We start from the raw sequence: 10,890 nt of genomic DNA, 5'->3' as shown, positions 1-10,890 counted from the left end.
TTAAAAATCATAAGAGTAGTTAAGAGTAGTTGATGTTTAAAAGTTATAAATATTTTCAAAAAGTTTGACCATATGTTCTGCAAATTGTATTACTTATTATTATTGTTTTATTATTATTATTATTATTATTATTTAAAATTAAATTAACATCACTACAAGTCTACTAACACTAGTTAACCCACCGACGATCATGATTTAACTAATAAATAACTAAAGAAATTCATCCATGCAGTCGACGTATACGATATAGCAGTGCATGGATTGTGTGGAGAAGCTTCACACAAATCTTCTACCAATTAATTTCAAAAACGCTAAAGCCATATAACTATTAGTTGTTGCTATCATCATCAATATGAAAACTAACAAAACTTACGTGTATGATTTTGAAGCACATGAAAATCCCTATAGGGTGGTGGCAAAGTTCAATAAATATTCAACCCCTCCCATCCCTAGGGTTGACCTCAACACTTACTCTAGAAATAATGTCTGGCCCCGAATGCTGCAAAAATCCTCCGGCAATCTCTTCCGGTGGGGAATCTGGTAAGGTCTTGCAAATTGCATCTCTCAATTCCTACGTTTCTGGCAAGCCTGACTCAAAAATCGCCGTGCTTCTTGTTTCTGATGTTTATGGTAATCGATTTATTTGATTAATGTGATTTTCATCTTTATTAATTGTATTTTGATGTTAACATGTGTGGTTTGAAACATATTAGGTTTTAATTCATTAACAACTATCTTTTTTCCTAAGTTAACAAATAGGCAGCACTAGCACTGTAGTACATTGGAAAAAGAAAAACTACTTTAATCTATATTATAAGGTGAAAATATATGTGATAATCTATCAACTATGTGTTTTTAGAGATAAATAAGAATAGAAATAATTCAATATACAGTTTGATGCTCTATAAAACTACTATATTTCAAAAAATTTCAAATTTATAAGTGTATCATATGTTTAAGCCATCCCTGTTAACGAAGCTACCACATTGAAACATCTAACTACTCTTTATGAATTTTTTTGTGCAGGTTATGAAGCTCCGAAACTAAGGTATTCTCTGTAGCGAGAGTACAACTGCTTACCCTCAACTTATTTTGACCATATGAAATCCTTTTTCATAAGATTAAAAATGATATTGCTTTCATGTTTTCTAAGGGATTCGTATTTACTATTCTTTATTACAAGAACATTCTTTTTTTAGTTCTTATTAACATAAGCGGATCACTTTCAATTAATGTCACACCCGCTCGTAGCAGAAGCGTACGGTGTGAATTTGATCGGTTCTCATTGCATGCATACGATACAAGTAAACAAATTATATGAATAAAAAGCACGATGTTCATCCATTCACATATTAAAAGTGAATACAAATCGTACGTTGTTCGATAATAAAAGACAACACGAGTTACAATGTTTTACAAAAGACTTGTTTCATAATAAAGTTTTTAAAACACAAAGGCTTTGCATCCTATGTCTCACTCGAAGTTGAGATACATGTATCAAACCCTTCAAAAGCGGATGGCATCGCCAACAAGACAACCATATTCTTCGTGATAACCATAGCGCCAAGATCCATTTAGTTTCCTAAAATACATGTAAGTCTAAAACGTCAACAAAAGTTGGTGAATTCATGTGTTTTGAGTTCGCATCAAATGAATCTTAAAAACATTTGAAAGTTCGTGTATAGAAAACTGGTATGTAAAGCATCTATAAAATCGTTGATCATTAATGTTTTGCAAGGACATTAATATATGTAACGACATAGGAAGCACTTAACCCTTTGACGATTTAGTACCGATCCACTCGGCTGGGACAACAAAAGCACTCCATGAAATTATAGGGTTATCATGCACAAATTATGTCGTAATTGAACGCAATTAATCGTATAATAATTGTTAAGTTGTACGGAATTACCATTAGTTTTGCCGGTTGTCACAATTAATATATGGATCCAATCTGAATCTAATTTTTATAGGTAGCATATAAACATTTAGGGATATTTTTATCTTTTCATAACCGGGTAGCAGATATCAAACTAGTCGGACCGGTTTTAAAAACCTTATAACATTATAAATAATTTAATTTTTTGAAAGTAGTAACGAATCGAGGATTCTGAATACAGTGTTTAATTTAACTTTGTAGGCAAGTTGCGGACAAAGTTGCATCAGCTGGATATTATGCAGTTGTTCCTGATTTCTTCAATGGGGACCCCATGACTTCTGAATATGAGATAGATGACTGGCTAAGAAAGCATACACCTGTAAGTTATACTTTAAATCTACATCTTCTTATCAACTAAACTTTATTAATCCAATTATGTAGAAAATTTAATACCATTTTTACTTTTCTTTACTAACTTGTTTTCTTTTGTAGGAGCAAGTAGTTGAATTTGCTAAACCACTTATACAGGCTCTCAAAGAGAAGAGTATAACTAGAGTTGGCGCTGCAGGTTTTTGTTGGGGCGGTAAGACTAGCTTCTGAACCTTAAAGTTCAAAGCGTAAGGCATGAAGCCAGATCTTGATGTATGCAAGACGTTGTTCTATGTATAACTAAATAAGTTTTATGTACAAAACCAAAAGTTGTGTCGGCCTAATCTCTTTACATTTTAGTCTTTATGTCAAGTAAAATATTCATAAACTATCATCCATTTGGTAGCTTTTAGAGCATTCACTTCTAATTCTCCATCCACATCAACATAATGTAGGTATCATTCATATTTATCCCAAAATGTGTTTATCTTTTAAAAGCCTTCTACATTTCATCCACATGTCCATATTCTTTTGAGTAATAATTATTTATTTCTTTTTTATTAAAGTATCTTTAATGTTAGACATTTCAAATATCTATAAACCTGTCATGCCACCTACTACATTAGATTAATTTCTAACACCCGACACTTATTTTTTCCTCTAACACTAGACATTTTAATCATCTTTTTTACTTCCATAACATCACATACTTTTAAATTTATTTTAAATTAACAATTTTTTTTTCAGATAATCTACCTTTTTATAGTTTGTATTATTAAAACAACTGAAGATATTTATATTTCGTATTATTTTATTAACATAAAATAAAATATATTTATAAATTAAAATAAGGTCTTAAAATAATTATAGATACTTAAAAATTAATCTTATCTATAATAATTAATTTACATAAGCTTAAAAACCAAAAATAACTAAACTTACAATTTAAAATTACATAATCTGAAAAATTAGTATTACATATCATAAAAGTTATTTAGAAAAAAAAAAGTAAATAAAAGTAATGTAGATACGTATGTATTTCTTAAAATAATTACAGATACTTAAAAATTAATATTATCTTTAATAATAATTAATTTACATAAGCTTAAAAACCAAAAATAACTAAACTTACAATTTTAAATTACATAGTCTGAAAACTTAGTATTATATATCATAAAAGTTATTTAGAAAAAAGTAAATAAAAAATAATGTAGATACGTATGTATGTATGTATGTATGTATGTATGTATGTATGTATGTATGTATGTATGTATGTATGTATGTATGTATGTATGTATGTATGTATGTATGTATGTATGTATGTATGTATGTGTGCGTACGTGCGTGCATCCGTGCATCACATAGTTATAGTTATTTGAGAACTTGAGAAAATCACTATCAATTATGTAAATTATAGGGTTATTGTAAAAATTGTAAATAGTGTTTACCATTAAAATAATTAATTTTCTAGATTAAGGGTATAAAGGTAAGTTTAACTTTTTAAATTTAGAAACCCACATGTAATGCACATACAAGTTCCCCTTTCTTTTTTAAACGTCAATAACTTTTTATACGTAACTCTTTTAAAAAAAAATACACCATAATAACGAGTGTTTTTTTATCTTTAATATGAGCACCATATTGTTATACTTATATAGAGAAAAAAATACGTTTCGATTAGATGTTTTAGTCCATGGTGTTTTGTTTATGTTCATACAATGGTGTTTTAATTGTAATGCGATTCAACGTGTTGTGTTTTATAGTAAAATACCATGAACGTATATAAGACACCATAACATTGCAAACAATGAGTTATGATTCAAGTTATGGTGTTTTAACATCTAGAGTCTGTACCATTGTATTGTGATTACAGTTATGGTGTTGTTAAAACACCACAACTGTATTATGATTCAATTCATGGTGTTTTTGGAATTTGTATGGTGTTTTGTACCTGCAAAATAACAAAAATCATTCCAGATGTTAGAACACCATGGTTGAATTACGATTCATGTTGTGGTGTTTTCTGGAATTCGTGTGATGTTTTATACGAACTGATGATTCAAAAAATAAAAACGGATGATTCAAAAAAATACGAACCGTAATTTCCTTCGATCTCTATGAATCAGATGATAATGATTTATAAAATCTCTGAGTTGGTATATAATACTAAATTCTTAAATCATTGTAAAAAATAAAATTACATCACTAACCTAAAATAACTCACTAGAGGTTACAAAAGATTATTTTATCAATTAATTAAACTTTGAAGTAAAATACATTATTGTCCTTTTTAATTAATTAAATTGAAGAACACATGTCAACAACATATTATTTCCTACACTTCTCACACTATTAACCTTTTTTTACATGATCCTTAATCTATATATATATTTACCAACTCTATATCCTTGTCTTTATAACTTTAAGGAATGGAATGTGTGAGGTTTTTAGAAATGAGATTTAAATATAAGTGATGATGTTAAAATTTCCTTAAGGGGGATGTCAATCATGTGAATTTTCTCATATGCCACCCTCATACCAACCTTAAATTTTGATGACGTTTGACCAATTTTAACTAGATGTGCATAAGGTGCAGCCTCAATGCCCAGAGATGTTTTTCTAATTGCCTCAGTGTGCCTCGCGCATAAGGCACACCTTTTAAAACCAAGTTTTGAACAAGTTCATTAACATTTATATGTGTTGCTCTAAATTGTTTTTGCCTGATTAATAATTGCCTGACTCAATTGCCTTATTTGATTTTAATAGCCAAGGTGGTTGTTGAGCTAGCGAAGTATGGTGAAATACAAGTTGCTGCCACTAGTACATAATTGAGCAAAAGATGCTATGGGTGTTTTCAAAAGATGCGGTTCCCCTCTCTAACCGCATCTTATAGATGTTTTATAAAAGATTTGTTTGTTTTGAAAAAAAAGCATTAGACAAAAGATGCGGTTTTTATGTAACCGCATCTTAAGGGTGTTTTAAAAAAGCTCAAGAGCCAAAAGATGCGGTCCTAGAACCGCATCTCTTGATATAACAGTAATAAATAAAAACTAATAATAAAAAATAGTATTATGTAAATTTTATGATTAATAAATAAAAACTATTTATAAAGATAAGTATATACTAATATGATTGATTTTGTTATTCATGATATTAGATAACAAAATATAAAAAAAAAGGTTTTCATATATAGTATTCTATGCTTATATTAATTTACAACATAACTGAGAAACAAGAGATTAACGGTGACGACATTTATACTTGACTTTTCTTCCCAAAATCCAAAACGCTTCCAGTTAAATGTTAAGTGTTGGTATCAGTGATGAACTAATATGATACCATCTAAACCATATCAGTATCAATTAGGTTACGACTTACGACCGAACATCATTACGCGTATCAATACAAACACTCGCGCGTAGCGCGGGCTAATTCACTAGTTGATAATTAATAATAATAAATAGATATTTTTCTTAGGATAACCAAATTAGGGACAGTGGTGCTCAACTAAGGTTGTTCATGTTCCATTATTGTCAACGAAGGGCGTTTAGGGTGATCAATGGTCCAGATGGTTAATGGGCCACTTAGGGTCAGTGTTGGTTAACTCGTTCGGTTTCCAACCAATGATTTTAATGGTACTTTTTTTAACGACAATTTTTTTATTCCATACTGTCTATGAGACTTGAACCCAAAACCTCCTTCTCTCATAAAGTGTTTAAAGGCTTTGCGTTTGACAATGGACCACCACCCCATTGGTGGCCAATGGTACTTAATCATAGTTAATACTTGTCACAAAGGGTTAATAATAGTCGATTAGGGTCAAAGTTACTTAATGGTTAACATTAAGGTTTAATATTGGTAACTAACTATCAAGGATGATCATAAATCAACATTGGTTAAGTAATCACTAAACACCTTAGGGACTCAATAAAAGTTGGGATTATTTAAAATAGGCGGGTAAAATCAACAGGCTCGTCGGGGACTCAATTGCAACATATATAATACCACAGGGTTCCTATTGAAAGGCAAACTGGTCATAACCTTAAAAGTGAACTCGGTTAGTGAGGGGTGACTCAGATGCAAGCACTTTTTATTACTCTGGGACTCAAGAGTAAAAAAAGGATTTTGAGAACTCGACATACTCCTGAGCAGAATGATCAGAGACGCAAATTGCATTTAACTCTATTGTTATATAAGTTTTTGTTTTATTTTTATAATAAACATTTTATTATTCTTACATTTTTTAATTAAAAAAAAAAAAAAAACTTTTGATTTTCATATCCCGCCTCAACAATTTCATTATCCCTCCAAAAGTTCCCAAATACTCAAATACCCCATGTTTCTCTCAAAAATTCAGTCTTCCCCCCCAAAATCTTTGTTTCCATCACACACTCATTCTCGTTTCCCCCTCATGGAAGGCTTTTAAATGTGGAAGCGTCGGCAAGATCGAGATGGAGGTTAACTATCCACTGCGATCTCTGTTTGTTGTGTTGGTCAGTGCTGATAGTCGCTGATGTTTTTGTAACCGAACAACGAGTGAACGGTGGTTAGGGTTGAACATTCGTAAGTAATTCTTAGTGCTAAACTCGAAATTGATTTCTGATCTAATATGCAGGTAGAAATTACAGTTCCCGTTGATACCTGTTCTATAAAAATCTATCAAATAGATGATTTAGTGTTTACTGTTTAGTCGGTTAAGGTGGACATATTTATCACCCGTTAAAAAGATGTTTTCTAATGAAGTGATTTAACTGTTGTAGGGACGAAATAAAGGGTGTCTTGTGTGCAAGAAGAAGATGGCAACTCCTCTCTCAAAACACTTTCTGGATCTTGTCCTGCCCCATTTAGAAATCTTTTGGAATATGTTGTTAATTTGAAGTTTGATAAAGAGCCTTCTTATGCAAAACTTTCGTTTGATCATCTGAAAGTAGTTATTTTTCCTAATTACATGTCAAATTGTGTGTTAATTTGTTGGCCTGTTATATGGTATTTGTAGGTTTATGAAAAGAGCTCACATCATAGTACTTTGGTTGTTTGTTTGAAGTTGTGAAAATGAAGCTCTCTAACGAAGGTCTGTTCTTTTTACTTTAATCATATATGCAATCAACAATTGAACTGCCATGCTTCATTTCCATTTTGGGTTAGATTTCAACATGTTATTTTTGTTACTGCACATGTGATTTCTTATTTCTATGCACTTCTTTTATTCACATACTTGCCATATACGTGCCCCTCGGCCTATGTATGACCTCATCGTAGAACATGTATCTTCTGAATTGGTTTGTTCACTTTTTCTTCTCGTATCCTATGGCCATATATATATAAAAATAAAAGTTCACACAATCGTCGTATTACTGGTTATCTTACATTCATATGCTTTGAATCCTCTTTTCTCTTACTAGAAATGTCAAAATGAGTGGTTCGAGTGGGTGTCAAACATGTAACTTTTTTAGTATGGGTTACGGGTCATGGTCGGTTGGGCTGACTATTCACTTTTTTAGTCTATTTCTTTTAACGTTTCAATAGTTCAGGTGTTAAATATGAATACTAAAACTGTTGTTCATCTATAGATTTGAATATGATTGATGAATTTGTACGTGATACTTGTGAATTTGGCTATGATGAAAGGTTGATGGATAAGCCAAATAGTACAGAATAGAAGTCTTCCTCCATGGAAATGCAGTATATATATATTATAAACTTGGAGGATGATGGTGGGGACATGGTGCTACTCCTACACTAACTATTTTTTTTCTCATAGTGTTATGGTGAGTTATGAAAAAATAGAACACTCAATTCCATTGTTCTCAATAGGGTGTGAATATGTGATAACGTATTCAATTGTAAAAATTAAGAAAGTTGGCCACTTCAACGGAGTAAAAAATGATATGCTTTGATTTCGTGTTGGTTTTTGATAGTTTGTCTATGAATATGGCTGATAGGTTAGAGACGGCGGCTTCCGGTATGGCATGGCCCGGTTCTGTGTTGCTATACAACTGGAATTTGATTTTCATAGGGCCATCTACAACCTCAACACATTTTTGGTTAGTTGAATGAACTTTTTCTCTTCTACGATTCCGGTTGCAAGTATGGATTAAAGACATTGGTTTGGGTTGAAAGTATGAAGACGTCTGTCGGTTCGGTTCAGGAAGTTATTGTATATCACTTTCATCTTTAGAGTTATATGTATTATTGTGTTATTGGAAAACTTTTGTAATATTGTGTTACTTTGAAACCTTTGTATTTTGTAATCTTGGGTCATATTATATTGGTTCTAATTTAATTTTGTTCTTTTTGTATATTTTATTTTAATTTTTACACAATTTATTAATTATGGGAATTTATTAACAATATATATTATTTTACTCTAAACACCAATAGATGCGGTTCTAGAACCCCATCTCTTGAGTATATTAGGAAAATGAGTTTTTTTGTTAATATATCAAAAGATGCGGTTCTAGAACCGCATCTCTTGTAACCGCATCTTTTGGCATATAGCTAAAAGATGCCTTGCCATAAGATGCGGGTCTAAAACCGCATCTCATAGCCAATTTAACCGCATCTTTTGATCAAATTTGTACTAGTGTGCACTCTTACATCCTTCACTTGTCACTTTAGATGATATCAAGGGTATGTTTAATTTCACGACATTCATCATAATTAATCTCTTGCTTCTTGAAAGAGGTTCATATTTAACTTTTTGAAAGTATTTATAAACAAAAATGTCGAAGCCTTTTAGTTAGAACTTTTGCACCATTTCTTTAATCATTTTGTGTAATGTCTAAAGAAAATGACATTACCACTAAGTTATAAATGTGTTGATTAGGATTATTTTCTATCTCTAATGAGTTAAACATGTTGAATGCATGGATTATATCTGAGTAAAACCTCCCAAACGTTTTATTTAAAACATATTTTTTGTTTTTTGTACGTGAAACAAATTAGTATACCCATTCAAAATTTGACACATGACAATATGATATAGTCATTTTCTCTCCTTATATGTAACTTTGATTTTGATATTTCTCTCCCAGTTAATTCTTTTTCAAGATCATCTTTTTAACCGCTAAAGGAAAAACAAACTATAAACAACCTGAAACTATACCCAGTTAACAGTTAACGACATAGAAAGGAACTAGACAAACGAAAACCTAGGAAACCGACCCAATAAGAAGCCCGCGTGTAACAAATGCTACTGCTCCAGAACCCGCAAGACCAAAAGCTCGAAACACACATTTACAATATCTAATTCCTGTATATGATAATTTAGCCATGAATATTTTAAAGAAGTTAGATGAATTAATTATGTGGTATTTTCTTTGTTCTAGCTTTCTTTAAATCTTTTGGATTCAAAAGATAATTATTGATCTTTTGTATGGTTGATATGATGATTTTAGGTGTTAGGGTCCCTATAGCGATACTAGGTGCCGAGCTCGACAAACAATCTCCACCTGAACTCATCAAAGAATTCGAGGCCGCACTAGTAGCAAATGAGGTAATAAATCTAGCCAATATTAAGTGTATCTTCCGGCTTCCGTATAAAGTATTATAAATCTTTTAGTGTGGAACAACATATATGTCTGTATTCTGTCACTTTTTTGCTACTTTATTAAATTATTAAAAATCGTTAAAAAATAGTTTTGAACAATAGAAGTGCATACAATACTATTTTCTACATCCATTGCAACTGATTTTGATTATTTAGTATCACGTACCACTTTTGAAAATTACACATCCAAAGACCCCCCTTACATGGTGTGTTTTATGCGTATGTAGGTTTACCACTTTGTGAAAATATATCCAGGCGTCGGTCATGGTTGGACCATTAGATATAACGATGACGATGCAGCAGAAGTGAAATCTGCAGAAGAGGCTCACCAGGATCTTGTGAATTGGTTTGTGAAGTGTCTTTAGATAAATCATTAGTGTGTAAAACCCTAATCATGCAATAAAGGAGGGATCATGCAATAAAGGAGGAATGCGCATGTTTAAGAAGATCCTTAATAACTAAACGAAGTGTGGTTAAAGATGTTAATGTGTAATGTTGATAAGCTCTATAAATAATTTGTGTGATAATATAGAGGTTGATGTATGGTTTGAAACTCATTACTCATGCATGGCAACTTTCTTATAATCCTGTCCCTTTTTTTCTGGGGCAGACTTTTTTTTTATATTCAAGGCTGGCTTTTGTTTGGCTAGGTTTTCTTAATCTAACCACGCTTTTTGTAGAACTCGGTAATTTCGATATACCCTGGTACTCTGGTAGTGACATGTGTCTCGGTACTTCCTTGTGATAACTAGATTGGAGTTAAGGGCTTAAAGTTGCCATTGGATTAAAAGTTGGAAGTTGAGGGACCATTATGGTCAAAATGGATTTTTTTCTGTCGTCCCGGCAACCGCAGACCGCAACTGCTAGCCTTCACGGTCTGCGAAGCGTTTGTCGACACAGCAGTGACGAGGTGGCTTTTGCCACCACCTTGTGCCACCTTTTCTCATCGTTTTGACACCAATCTGTCCTTGTGCTACCTCAAGACGCGTGTAGCAACCTCCTTAACCCATCTTGGCTATAAATCCGAGCTTTAGCCTCTCAAATCTTTATCCCTTCTCAATTTCTCTCTAAACCCTTAAAGTCTACTTTGTGT

At 31.9% G+C, this 10,890-nt stretch overlaps 1 protein-coding gene and 1 long non-coding RNA gene across 4 annotated transcripts; both read left to right on the top strand.

The window, feature by feature from the left end:
* Positions 1–422: 422 nt before the first annotated feature.
* Positions 423–10,327, top strand: LOC110886287 (endo-1,3;1,4-beta-D-glucanase). The gene is made up of 8 exons (XM_022134068.2): positions 423–630; positions 1,027–1,048; positions 2,141–2,258; positions 2,372–2,462; positions 5,015–5,060; positions 8,835–8,878; positions 9,646–9,743; positions 10,025–10,327. The coding sequence occupies exons 1-8, from the start codon at positions 483–485 to the stop codon at positions 10,160–10,162; spliced, it is 705 nt and encodes a 234-aa protein (XP_021989760.1). The 5' UTR covers positions 423–482; the 3' UTR covers positions 10,163–10,327.
* LOC110886289 lies at positions 6,618–8,544 on the top strand. Of its 3 annotated transcripts, XR_002562728.2 has the most exons (4): positions 6,618–6,811; positions 7,009–7,319; positions 7,877–8,016; positions 8,191–8,544. It is a non-coding gene; the product is annotated as an uncharacterized LOC110886289 (long non-coding RNA). The 3 variants fall into 3 exon arrangements; XR_002562729.2 differs by lacking the exon at positions 7,877–8,016 and having other exon boundaries at positions 6,626–6,811; XR_002562727.2 differs by having other exon boundaries at positions 6,627–6,811; positions 7,877–8,544.
* Positions 10,328–10,890: the final 563 nt, after the last annotated feature.

This window comes from Helianthus annuus, chromosome 10 (assembly GCF_002127325.2).
Source record: "Helianthus annuus cultivar XRQ/B chromosome 10, HanXRQr2.0-SUNRISE, whole genome shotgun sequence".
In the NCBI taxonomy this organism is placed as follows: domain Eukaryota; kingdom Viridiplantae; phylum Streptophyta; class Magnoliopsida; order Asterales; family Asteraceae; genus Helianthus; species Helianthus annuus.
This window is presented reverse-complemented; position numbering and strand designations above follow the sequence as displayed.

Excerpts from the sequence above, each read along its gene's own strand:
- LOC110886287 (XM_022134068.2), top strand. The coding sequence starts at position 483 with ATGTCTGGCCCCGAATGCTGCAAAAATCCTCCGGCAATCTCTTCCGGT. Across the intron at positions 631-1,026 it reads TCTTGTTTCTGATGTTTATG|GTTATGAAGCTCCGAAACTA; the intron begins GTAATCGATTTA and ends TTTTTTGTGCAG. Across the intron at positions 9,744-10,024 it reads CCGCACTAGTAGCAAATGAG|GTTTACCACTTTGTGAAAAT; the intron begins GTAATAAATCTA and ends ATGCGTATGTAG.